This window comes from Portunus trituberculatus, chromosome 38 (assembly GCF_017591435.1).
Source record: "Portunus trituberculatus isolate SZX2019 chromosome 38, ASM1759143v1, whole genome shotgun sequence".
Classification (NCBI taxonomy): Eukaryota; Metazoa; Arthropoda; class Malacostraca; order Decapoda; family Portunidae; genus Portunus; species Portunus trituberculatus.
Genome location: NC_059292.1, coordinates 12191190 through 12204610, shown reverse-complemented (window position 1 = coordinate 12204610; position 13421 = coordinate 12191190). Strand labels below are relative to the sequence as shown.

At 41.8% G+C, this 13421-nt stretch overlaps 1 protein-coding gene across 3 annotated transcripts in view; it reads left to right on the top strand.

The window, feature by feature from the left end:
• LOC123514820 (repulsive guidance molecule A-like) overlaps positions 1–13421 on the top strand; it is an 85057-nt gene that overhangs the window by 24456 nt on the left and 47180 nt on the right. For 2 of the 3 annotated variants that reach the window (XR_006677706.1, XM_045273037.1), the window contains exon 2: positions 9770–10071. Coding sequence is in view for 2 of the 3 variants with exons in the window: in XM_045273037.1 (XP_045128972.1) it covers positions 9981–10071 (91 nt within the window). In the remaining variant the exon portion in view is untranslated. Of the gene's footprint in view, positions 1–6097; positions 6164–9769; positions 10072–13421 lie in introns of all 3 variants that reach the window. The other variant, XM_045273038.1, reaches the window with a different exon arrangement.

Genomic DNA, 13421 nt, shown 5'->3' with positions numbered 1-13421 from the left:
TTCTTGCCACACTACCGCGGGATTAGTAAGGCGAGCTCATCCCTTCTCTCTCTCCTAACATGGGGTTATATTTTTACGTGTGCGTATGATCGCTGCTGAGAGAGAGAGAGAGAGAGAGAGAGAGAGAGAGAGAGAGAGAGAGAGATGGGGTCGGTACGGAGAAAAAGAAGAAACACAACGAAAAGCAAAGAAGAGAAAAAGGAGGAGGATGAAGAAAGGGAAAAATGCATGAAGTAAAAGAAAGATAGAAGACAAAGAGAAAGAAAAACAAAATTTAAAAGAGGAAAGTGGTGTAAAGAACAGAGAGAGAGAGAGAGAGAGAGAGAGAGAGAGAGAGAGAGAGCTCGTTACTGCCTCATCACCCGGAGTATAACCACAACCTTAGATCTTAATATACTCATATGCAGATTCTGATGCGGGGTCCGATCTCAGCGTGTTCCAATTTGCAGCAAGGAAGGAAGGAAAGAAGGAAAGGAAGGAAAGGAGGGAGAGAAGGAAGGTAATAACGACTGAGTGAGTGAGTGAGTGAAGGAAGGAAGGAAGGAAGAATAGCTGGAGATTAAGAATGAGTAAGATTAAAATGCCTGGCTACACACACACACACACACACACACACACACACACACACACACACACACACACACACACACACACACATAAAGAAGGAAAGATGGATAAATAGATAGATAGATAGATGAATTGACAGGTTATTGACCACACCAAGTATTATAAAAATGTCATGAAAAAGTGTTTTACATCATAAAATTTACAAGAGAACACACACACCCGCGCACACACACACACACACACACACACACACACACACACACACACACACACACACACACACACACACACACACACACACACACACACACACACACACGCACGCACCTGGTTTTGGCCGAGGCAGAAAAAAAAAACGTTTACTGTGAAATGTGTTCTAGAATCGTAGTCGCAGTGGCCTTGACAGTGACGAGAGAGAGAGAGAGAGAGAGAGAGAGAGAGAGAGAGAGAGCAGTAAAAACCCAAAGGAGATTTTTGGTAATAACTCATGCATTTCTTTCTGAAAGGAACGAAGGAAGGGAAAGAGATGAAGCAGAGAAAGAGGGGAAGAGGATGATATAAAAATAGGAAGAGAAGGAAGAGGAAGAGGAAGATGAAAGGAAGGATGGTAGAAGGAAGAAGAGGGGAAACACAGATGAAGGGAATAGTGGTGGCTGTGATGCTGTTGATGTTGGTGATGGTGGTGATGGTGATGGTGGTAGTGGTGGTCGTAGCAGTAATGGTGATGATGGTGACGGCGGCGGCAGCTTTTGATGATGATTAGCTCGTGTTTATTTAGTATTTGGTGTGTGCCTGAGTGATGGCCGCGCTTGTATTAATCCGCTGAGTGATGCGATTTTTTTATTGGTATTGCAGCGTGGGGTTGTGTTTACCAGTGTTAATGAATTTGCTGAGTTTTGGGGTAATGGCCGAATCTCAGAGGTACATTAATCTCTTTTTTTTTTTTCTTTTCTTTATGTGGAACTGCCTTATATGTTTCTCTCTTTTTGTGATTGAATTGGCAGTTTTAGGATTTGAATTGGCAGGTCATAGATGTGTATTAATCGTCTTCCTTTCGTCCTTCTCTCTTTTTCGTATATGCGTAGCTGTTTACTGGTTTTGTATTTGTATGTGGAACTGCCTTATATGTTTTTCTCTTTTCGTGTTAGAAATGGCAGAGTTTTTGCGTTTGAATGGGTAGGTCATAGATGTATATTAATCGTCTTCCTTTCTTCCTTCTCTCTTTTTCGTATGTATGTATCTGTGTACTGTATATGTGTTTTGTATCTGTATGTAGAACTGCCTTATATGTTTCTCTCTTTTCGTGTTAGAAATGGCAGAGTTTTTGCGTTTGAATGGACAAATCACAGGTGTATATTAATCGTCTTCCTTTCTTCTTCTCTATTTTCGTATATGTTTATTGTATATGAAATTACTTGCCTGTTTCTTTATCACCTGTATCAGTCAGTGGGTTTTCTGACTGTGTGTGGTATTGGCTTGAGTCTCAGAGTTATACTAATCATCTTGTATTTTTCTTTTCGAGTATTTCTGTGTCTCTGTATATGGAATTGCTGCCTTATGTGCTGTGTTTCTTTGAGGTGGCTGTCTTAGAGTGTGCTTTTTCATGTTTTCTTTTTCTGTTTTTTTTTTTTTTTTTTTTTTTTGTGTGTGTGTGTTTGCATCATAAGACTCCCTTTATTTGTTGTTTATTTGTCATATGTCTGTTTTCAAGTCTGTTTTTTTTCTCAATTTTTATCTTGTCTTTTCCTTTATTTCTCCTTTTGTTTTGTTTTATTTATTCTTGTGCTCGTGTGCGTTCACTTTCCTGTCACACTGAACCGTTTTCATTTGTATCTCTCTGACCATATTCTTTTTCTTTTTATCTTTTACTTTAATTTGTATAAGTAGTTATTTTTTCTCCATCTATTTTGTAAAGTGCTTTTATTAAATTATTTTTCCTTACCAAATTTACTGCTATTTATTCCCTTTTGTATTGTTCCGTCTGTCCTTATCTGAGTCCTTATTTGTTTACGTTTCTTTAATTATCAATCCTTGTGTCTCCACGTGTCTATTTTTATCTTGGAAGGTCCGTTGTATTCCCTCCGAGCTGTGTGATTTGCATGTGACTCGCTAGAGTAAAAATACGCTGCGTTGGCGTCTCTCTCTCTCTCTCTCTCTCTCTCTCTCTCTCTCTCTCTCTCTCTCTCTCTCTCTCTCTCTCTATGCATTTTACCTTTGATGTTACGTATTTAGCATATCGTCTCCGCTGCCTCCCATCTCCTTCTCCCTCCCTATTTCCTCCCTCGTGTCTCTTTCCCTCTCTCCATCTCTCTCCTCCTCCTCCTCCTCCTTTGCCGCCTGTATAGATTGACGTCATTACCATAAGTCGTGTGTGTGTGTGTGTGTGTGTGTGTGTGTGTGTGTGTGTGTGTGTGTCAGCCACCTTAATGCACATCTACATGATCTCTTTCCTTTTTTTTTTTCTTTTGAGTGTGTGTGTGTGTGTGTGTGTGTGTGTGTGTGTGTGTGTGTGTGTGTGTGTGTGTGTGTGTGTGTGTGTGTGTGTTGTGTTGCCTGTTTGTTTGCCTTTCACTTTTGCATCTTGTTTTCTTTTCTTCTTCTTCTTCTTCTTCTTCTTCTTCATCTTCTTCTTCTTCTTCTTCTTCTTCTTCTTCTTCTTCTTCTTCTTCTTCTTCTTCTTCTTCTTCTTCTTCTTCTTCTTCTTCTTCTTCTTCTTCTTTTTCCTCCCATTTCCAGCCTCTATTACTTCTCTTTTGTCATCCTGATACAGTCCACTTAGCACTCCTCTTTTTTGCTTCTTCTACTTCTTTCTGCTCCTCCTCCTCCTCCTCCTCCTCCTCCTCCTCCTCCTCCTCCTCCTCCTCCTCCTCCTCCTCCTCCTCCTCCTCCTCCTCCTCCTCCTCCACCTACTACTCCAACTCCTCCATCCCCATTTCTCTTCGGTTCTCATCTGTTCCTCCTTTATCTCTCCTTTGTCCTCTTCCATCAGGGTCCTTGCTCCTCCTCCTCCTCCTCCTCCTCCTCCACAGCGTTAATCTATCTTTTTTTTTTTTCAAGTTAACACGTCTTTCTTTTTATCTCTTCTTCATTCCACGTCCGTCACTGGTCCGTTTTTGGGAGTCTGTTAATCTTTTCGTCACTTTTTTTTTTTTTTCTTTTCTTCTCTCTCTCTCTCTCCCCAATTGTGTTCCTCCTCTTGCCTTTAATTGCTTGTCGCTCTCGATGTTTTCTGTTTGTGAGTGTTTTTCCCTCTCTCACTGTCTCTCTCTCTCTCTCTCTCTCTCTCTCTCTCTCTCTCTCTCTCTCTCTCTCTCTCTCTCTCTCCCTTCGTTGACTCGATTATGCTGGGTGTTCTTTGCTGTATGTAGTAATTGTTTTGTTGTTGTTTGTCGTGTTGTTGTTGTTGTTGTTGTTGTTGCTGTTGTTGTTGTTGTGGATGTTGCTCTTCTTCTTCTTCTTCTTCTTCTTCTTCTTCTTCTTCTTCTTCTTTTTGTTCTTCTTGTGTGTTGTTGTTGCTTTCATTGTTGTTATTGTTAATGTGTGTGTGTTTTTTTTTTTTTTTCGAGTTTGTGTCTACGCTGGAATATACTATTTTAACTCTCTCTCTCTCTCTCTCTCTCTCTCTCTCTCTCTCTCTCTCTCTCTCTCTCTCTCTCTCTCTCTCTCTCTCTCTCTCTCTCTCTCTCTCTCTCTCTCTCTCTCTCTAATTGTGTTGGTCTGTGTTTGTTTTCCGTTGCTGAGTGGACATTGTTGTTCTGTTTTGACTCTCTCTCTCTCTCTCTCTCTCTCTCTCTCTCTCTCTCTCTCTCTCTCTCTCTCTCTCTCTCTCTCTCTCTCTCTCTCTCTCTCTCTCTCTCTGTTTTCTGTTTTTATTTGGGAAAAATGTAGTTGTCTAGACTCTAGAGATTAACCAAACCGCTTGTCATTTTGGTGCGCAGTTTGCGAAATTTTCAGCCAATTTACAGAATGACCACTGTATTACCTTTCCTGTGCAATTGGTGCTAGTTTGGCTGGCTACCCTGATACAAAAAGAAAATATTTATACGACAGAAGAATAGAAAATAATCGACTTTATACCTGAATTGTAAAATATGTGTGTGTTGTCCATTTGTTGTTTGTTCGCTGCCCACCTTAGCGTAAATATTTCCATCTCCTGTCCTGCTGAAATCTCTGGAGCTGCATATTGTTTAGGTCAAATGTGCTGTTCGAATTAGTGCCTTTTGGATGCACACTCGCAGCTTGCTTTCCGCGTGTGCTTTTCGAATGTTCGGTTCATTTAGAGCACAGCACAATATCTTTTGGTTGGTGGTGACGGATGGTTTTGCCTTTTGTTTTCTCGTTTCTGTAGTGACGTTTTTGTCTCAGATCGAATATTTGTCTGACAGACTGGTGAAATGTTTATGTGACACGTTCAGGTGTCCAGCAGTCACGCCAGGGTTGTCTTGGGTGTTCTCTTCAAATATATACTTATTCAGGATTTTTTTTCTTCTATTTTTGGGATGTTCATGGTCAGTTATTCTATTTTTCCCTTGATTTTTTTAAAGATAAGACTACAAACATTTTCACAGCCAATAGTGTTCTTGTAGAGTTTGTGTCATGCCCTCACCGGTGAAGGTTCTATTAATTTTGAAAGCGAGCTGCTCTTGCTGGAAAATCAAATATATATTTTTCTTTAATTTCAGAATACAGACGAATCATAAAGGGCAGAGAGAGAGAGAGAGAGAGAGAGAGAGAGAGAGAGAGAGAGAGAGAGAGAGAGAGAGAGAGAGAGAGAGAGAGAGAGCATTAAAAGACGTAATCAACTAGCCAATGATTGGCTGAACGTAACCTATGTAAGTAATATTACTAGGGGGAAACAATGTATGTTCAGGCTGAAAACAATTAAACGTTCGGAATCAAGAGAAGTGCTTCATCAATGTCGTCGCCGGCCAGTGACATGCAGGTGTGGCCAGGGAGGAGCCAAGGCCCGCTGAAACTTGATGCTTCAGTTGTCAAGTTACGAAAACACAATATGGAAATTCTAATATATATTTATATATATATATATATATATATATATATATATATATATATATATATATATATATATATATATATATATATATATATATATATATATATATATATATATATATATATATATATATATATATATATATATATATATATATATATATATATATATATATATATAAAGAAAAGAAATGTCTGTTCATGGCGGTGCAGTTCCCTTTGTGTGATGAGGTGGTGAGGAGTGCGGCGGAACACGAGGCGTGACTGTTGATACTCATACTCCTCCCCTAGTACAGGATCTCCCTTCACCAAGGAACTATTTCATGTATGATAATAAATTATGAAGTTGTTGTTTTGTTTCAGTTTATAGATATAGAAATAAAGCAAACGGAGAGCCTGTGTAAATAATTGAAATATCATGCATCACTTGTTAAACGTCCATGTTGAGTTGGGCTAATGGTTTGGGTGGATGCTGTTCATTGATTTGACGAAAGTTTTACATGTAACTTTTTTTTAGCATACAAGTTTCGGATATTTGCCGGCGAACAGAAGCGTCCTGTTTTGCCGGTCTACCGATTTAAAGGTACGATAATCAAACTTTTGCAATAATTCATCTTTTACCGTAGAAAAATAACCATTTGCAAGCTCATTGTCCTGCCATCTCTATTATTTATATCCTTCCATCTTCCTCCTGATTAGATATTTGTGTATATTAATGTAAATCATAATTAAAAACTGGCTGTTATATTAAGCCAACGTGAAATTAATATAGATTGAATCAACAATAGTTGTTGATTCTGAATTGGTAACTAAAACTGAATAATGAAACACTGCAATGCATAATAAATGTGGCTGGGAAAGAGTTTGATGATTTTTGAATGAGGACTGGTGATGGGCGGGGGTGGTGCGACTGGTGTTGAGTACTGGGGTCCTTGTACTGTATGCGAGGGACAGGGACTGGCTACTGGAGGAGCTGCTGGATTTAGGTCTAGGTGTGTGTGTACCGCGGGTCTTGCGTTCCTGGGACTGTGTATGTTTGTGTGTGTGTGTGTGTGTGTGTGTGTGTGTGTGTGTGTGTGTGTGTGTGTGTGTGGGCTAGTAGGAGGCCTGGTGCATGAGAGGCTGCCTGCTTAAGGGTCTGAAGCAGGTAATACTGGGTTTGGTGCTAGGAGGCCTTCTACTGCGTGGGGGACTGGCACGGCCTCGCCTTGTCTCGCCTCATCACCACCTGGGGCTACACACAAGGGCCGCGGCGGTACATGGACGATTCTTCCTTTTATTGTTCTTTTTATTATCAAGCGTTTGTGTTGTTTTCGCTGCAGGGATGAATTTATGAATTTACTTTTCTGCACAAATATAGTTGAAATAGTATCTGCCGTGTGTGTGTGTGTGTGTGTGTGTGTGTGTGTGTGTGTGTGTGTGTGTGTGTGTGTGTGTGTGTGTGTGTGTGTGAGCGCGCGTGCGTGAAACAGTTAAACACTTTCATGTGAACATCACAGCCACAGCAAACCCTCAGACCGACAGATTCATGCAAATTCCATACCCCGAGCGTCTCTGAGTCACCTTAGCGCCTGATTTCCATCCCGCTGGTGGTTCACAATGCTGTACTAAGCTTCTTTACGAGAGGCTGATGACCTGGCCGTGAGCCCCAGCACTGATCTCTGGTCCCCTGCCTTACTTGCTTGCTTGCTTGCTGGCTTGCTGTGTTAAGTTCAGGCAACGCTGGTTGGTGTGGACTGTCAATTTGAATTCTCCATGACATAATTGTTCAAATTACTCACTATACCACCTTCGTTTACTCACAGCGCACTGGACATGTACTACTGCCATTTTTACAATACTTTTTTTTTACTTGAACAGAATTTATCTTACAGCCTTTTAAAACAGTTGAATTACCTGTTACCTTCTTTTCTCCCTTTTTTTTTTTTTTTTTTTTTTTTTTTTTTTTTGGTGTTTGTCGCTATCCTGTCATTTTCAGGCTGAAATGGATAAATTGATAAAAAGAAGATTTGAGCCACAAATACGTGAAATGCTCGTAAGTCAAGAAAAATTAAAGTTGGGTGTATCTAAAATAAGTGTGTTGATTCATTGAGTTAGTAGTCTTTGATTGGTGCTTTTCTTTTTTTTTTTTCTAAGTGTGTGTGTGTGTGTGTGTGTGTGTGTGTGTGTGTGTGTGTGTGTGTGTGTGTGTGTGTGTGTGTGTGTGTGTGTGTGTGTTTGCTTAGCCAACCTATACCCCTTCACCCCCTGAGGAGAGAGTTAGAGATTGGCACATTAACCACGCAGGGGAGATGGGAGAAGGGGAGAGGATGAATGAGGGGAGTGGTGGGTGTTGGAAGACCACATGTCGGGGAAGGGAAGTGAAGGCAGGGAAGGGAGGGGAGAGGAGAGAAGGGCGGGCTAGGGAGGGGAGACTAGCAGACAGGGGAGAGAAGTGGTGGAGCAAAGCATAAATAGAAATATGGAGGAAGAGAATGGTGTGGGTGACGTGGCATACAGACAATAATAAGAGGGTGTAGAGAGAGAGAGAGAGAGAGAGAGAGAGGAGGAGAGGGAGAAGGTGATAACAAGGAGAGATAGGGAGAAAAAGAGGAGGGAATGAGGGGAGGCGATGAGAGGGAAGGAGGGAACTACAGCATCTGCACCACACATGCCGCACACCCGCACTTATGCACTCCCACTCTGCTTCCGGGGGAGTGAATATTGAGCACTGGCGGGGCGGGGCGGGGCGGGGCACTGGAGGTCTTTCACGGGGCGGGACGAAGGTGGGTACACAAGAGGCAGGGTGGGGCATTGTTGAGGGTCCTTTTCTGGGTCATGGATGGACGAAGCAGGGCGGTGTAAATCTGTACCACCGGGGCAGTGTTGAAAAGGGAGGGGCGGGGCGAGGCGGAGCTGTGGGGAGGGTGGATTAATGCATGCTATTTACCCCTCCTGTGTGTGTGTGTGTGTGTGGGCGCGCGCTTGCTGTGGGCGTATTCTCGTTGCGTCTTGAAATGGGCTTTTGGGCGTAAGAATGCGGGCCTTTACGGGTGGCCAGAGGCGCAGGGAAGGAGTGGCTACAGAGAGGGGAAGAGAGGAAGAGAATTGAGACAGCCAAGGTGAGGAGGATGAGGAGGAGATGAAGATAAAAAGAGAGAAGCGATGGAAAAAAGATTGTAGTGCGAGGGAAAAAGAATGGATTGTAGTGTTCTCTCTCTCTCTCTCTCTCTCTCTCTCTCTCTCTCTCTCTCTCTCTCTCTCTCTCTCTCTGGGTTGAGGTATTATTTTGTGTCCGCGTAACCAGAGTTGAAATATGTCCCTCCCGCCCCCTGATGGACCAGTGCTGATGCCGCTGCCAATTTCGCTTTGCATTTATTTTTCTGTCCGATATCATATACTATTTTTTTCACCTCTTTTGTTTTGTTTATTTTACGTTCCATGCCTGTATGTATTAATGTTTATTTATCTGTGTGTTTGTCTGTATCTCTCTCTCTCTCTCTCTCTCTCTCTCTCTCTCTCTCTCTCTCTCTCTCTCTCTCTCTCTCTCTCTCTCTCTCTCTCTCTCTCTCTCTCTCAATTTATTCATATTTTTCTCACGTTCTTTTTCTCTCTCTCTTTCGTGTCTTTTATATTGCTTATTAATTTACTCATTCATGTTTGTCTACCTTTGTTTTACTTTTTCTTCTCTCTCTCTTGTCCTTGATAATTATACATATATATATATATATATATATATATATATATATATATATATATATATATATATATATATATATATATGTGTGTGTGTGTGTGTGTGTGTGTGTGTGTGTGTGTGTGTGTGTGTGTGTGTGTGTGTGTGTGTGTCCCACCATTCATTGTATCGATCCGTTTATCTTTGCTTTCCATTCATGCATCCATCCACTCACTTCTCATCTTTTTCACCTCTCATTCTGTTTCCCTCTCGGTATTACGTTTCATGTCTGCCTATTTGTTGTTGTTGTTGCTGTTGTTCGATTGCTTTTCTCATAATTGGAATACGTCTACCAATTATTCTATGTATCCACTTATCACTGACATCTATTTATCCTTCCATCCATCTGAGTCTTACATTTTTCCTATTGTGAACTGATTTCCATCATATGCATTATTTATTTTCCTTCTTTAAGCTAACGTTCCTCTTTTATAGCGGCATTTCCTAACCGTTACCATGTCCTCCTTGCTTCAGGCGCGGGGCGGGCGAGTCCACAACGAATACACCAACACCACCACCACCACCACCAAGAGCAACAACAGCAGCAGCAGCAGAGAAATCTGAAGCACTAAGAAGCCGAGGAGTAACGGCGAGGGACCAGCCGGGGCGAGGTTGTCAGGAGGTGGAGCAGGAGCAGGAGCAGGAGGTGGTGGATGTGGAGGAGGAGGAGTAGGAGGGTGGTGTGATGTTGTCCCTCACCCCTTTATCTGCCTGCAGCCCGCCTCCCCACACCCGCCTCGCCGCCACACTCCTGCTGACCACTTTCCTCTATGCAGGTGTGTAGTGTGTCAGTAGTTTTTCTTTTTCTATTTTAAGATGACCACTGACGGCCACAAAATATAAAAAAAAAAAATGTCAACAAGAGCGCCAGTCTCTAAGTGAGGTCAAAAAGGTTGGGAGTGAGTGTTCATGGTTGTGGTTTTTGTTTGTGTGATTTGAATATTGGTTAGTTCTCCTGTGTATTGAGCAAGGCTGTTGTTTCTTTCCTTTGATTAATGATATGTAAATATTGTTGTTGGTGTTTATTTTGTTGTTATTGTTTCTTGCAGTTGTAGCAGCATTAGTAATTTTATTAACAATAGAACTAAAATGTAGAAGCAACAGCAGCAGTGCTAGTAGTAGTAGTAGTAGTAGTAGTAGTAGTGGTGGTGGTGGTGGTGGTAGTAGTCATAGTAGTAGTAGTAGTGGTGAAGTAGTAGCAGTAGTAATGATTGAGTTGATGTACCTGTTGTTGCTGTCCTCGTTGTCGTGGTCATCGTTGCAACAATAATAACAGTAGCAGCAGGAGTAATAGAGTTACTTGTTATCACTATTGTTATTGTTGTTGTTGTTATTGTTATTATTGTTGTGTACCAAAAGCACAAAGATGCAACATTTTTCCACCGAGGAAAAAACAAAAACAAAATGTTATCTCCTATATATTCTGGTGACTGCCGGACAAAATATGCTAAATAATTTAACGAAAACTATTCAAACCTTCATTCGTCCATCGACAAAACCGTAAAATATACAATCCACATGTTTGGCCAACTTCAGGGATTTCATAAAACAGTTTTATTTCATGTGGGTTCCGTGAAATGTTGATTAATAATCTCTCGTTCGTTCCCCTTGAAAACTCATAATCTCGTATACAGAAAATGAGAGACCACTTCACCCTGGTAATGGAAAGAGGAGGCAACAGGTGTAGTTGGAACCAGTGTAGCGTAACACGGCACTTTAAAAGGCGAGCTACACCCTTACCTACACTCCACACACTGGCCAGCCGTCATATGTGCAGCCTAGACCCTTGGCACCCTTACCTTTACTCACCATGGACACACACGACACACTACACTGCTACGTACACGCCACACGCTGTCCATCCATACATACACTCACAATATACACCTCACTCATTCACTCCACATCCTGAACCCTTACTTACACCTTACACCCTAACCCTCGTGGTCACTCTTACTTACACTCACTCTAAACACGATGGACGAGGGTTGCAGTGCGGCACGAGGGACTGGAGAGAGCTGGGGGCAGTAATGGGTAATGAATAGTCTAGGGAGCGTATCGACTGTCACTCAAAAAAGGCTGTCAGTGAGTAGGCAGAAGGACGGATGGGAAAGAGAGGAATCACGTAATATAAGCAATTTGCCTTTCAAACTTAACCTAACCTAACGTGTTCGTAATCTAACGCGAGTTCGTCAGTGGAGATGTTTTGAGTTGTGAGTTCCCGATGATTCTGTTGTCCTTATTCTTTTAAACATTTCGGTGATCTGTCATGACTTTCTGAACTGTCTTTAATGGAAGTAATGGTTTAACAAGTGATCTACATTATCAATGGGGAAAAAATGCATCCATGAGAATCGCCAGTTAAGCCCAGTGACCTTTGAAAAATATTCAGCATGAGAGAACAGAGAGAGAGAGAACAAAGAGTTTGAGAATACGGATCTGAGCCACACGTCCACTTACACAAGCAGGGAAGTGCTCACCAATGGAAAAAAGCCACCTAATTCTCTCTGTGGCCTTTTAAAAACGTCTTTATGAGAGAACAAAGCGTTTAGGTATATGACCACGTCAACTTTCACAACATGCTCATATCACGATGTCATGGCTTGTTTTCTCCTCTCCCCTCATATCAAGGCCTCCCTTCCTCGTATAGACGCAGTTAGGCTTACCTATCGCGGTGACATTTCAACAGCGGCTTGTTTGTCACGCTAGGGAGAGATTATATTCCTGGCACTAACTTACAAAACACGGAAGTTAATCTCCCTGTTTGTGTAACGTGTGTTTATGTTAACTTATTTACTTGTTTCTTATGACTTTGCTCCCCTGAAGATGCCTGTAGATGATGGTGAAAGTGTGTAGCGTGTGAAAGGGGTGTTGTTCTCGTGTTCAGCGTGACGTAAGTCGTAATAGTACCTGCGGCTTATGGGTAATATAGAGGGGATGTGAAGCGGCTCGGTTATGTGTGAAACTGCCGCGTGCGAGGAGGAGGTTCCAACCTGGTATTTTGCGGTTTTTATTTGTTGTTTTTGCTGCTGTTGACGTTGATCTTATATTTTTTATAGTAGTAGTAGTAGTAGTAGTAGTAGTAGTAGCAGCAGCAGCAGCAGCAGCAGCAGCAGCAGTAGTAATAGTAAAAGTAGTAGCAGCAGCAGTAGTAGTAGTAGTAGTAGTAGAAGGTAAAAGAGGTGCTATACTCATACAGTGTAGGCTATAGGCAATAATAGTAGTATTTGAAGTGGTGGTGGCAGTAGACATACTGCAAAATATTTATATGATTAGCAAAGCACATCGCAGTCTACATTCATTTATACCAGCAGCAGCAGTAATGATAAAAATAGTGATTATAACAGTAGTTGTTGTTGTTGGTATTGTAGTAGTAGTAATAGTAATAGTAGTAGTAGTAGTAGTAGTGGTAGTAGTAGTAATAGTAGTAGAAGTAGTAATAGTAGTAATAGAAATATTACTTGTAGTAGCAGTAGTTGTAGTAATATTAGTAGTTGCAGACGAACTATCTAGCCAATATTACAAGATTACCATAACACATCACAGTCTAGGGGCACCTCATTACCTCCTAAGGGAGCGTCATAACAGTCTCCATACCTGGTGTCCTCACGAGGTCCCGGTGCGTGGCGGACAGTAAGGGGTAGTGATCCATAACATAAAACTGTCGTGAAGTGAACGGCGGCGCGGCGATGAAGGCCCGCGGCTCCACGCTATGTCTTTCTTCCTTCTTATTACCAAAGCGGGTCGCTGCTCGGGTCTACTGGCATTACGTGTCTGTAATTCCTGTCCAGGTCCACTTCACCAAGGCTCAGCTCTCTGTTCTACATGCACAGCTACTACATTTACCTTATTTCTTGTTTTTTTTTTTTTTTTTCTTTTTATTCAGCATGGTTGGAATCCCTTTATTTGTTATGCATGTTGACCTTTGCCGCTTCCCCTTCCAGCCTACGATACTTCTCTTGTCATTAGTGATTTTTGAGGATTCTGGCACTTTACTTCCTCCTCGTTCTCCTTTCCAATGATAAAAAGTTCTGTTCTGTTTCTTTCCTTTTATTCTAAAGAGCGCTTTTCTCATTCTCCATGTCTTATGCCCCTCGCTGCCTTCATGCTTGTCTCAGTCGCCTTT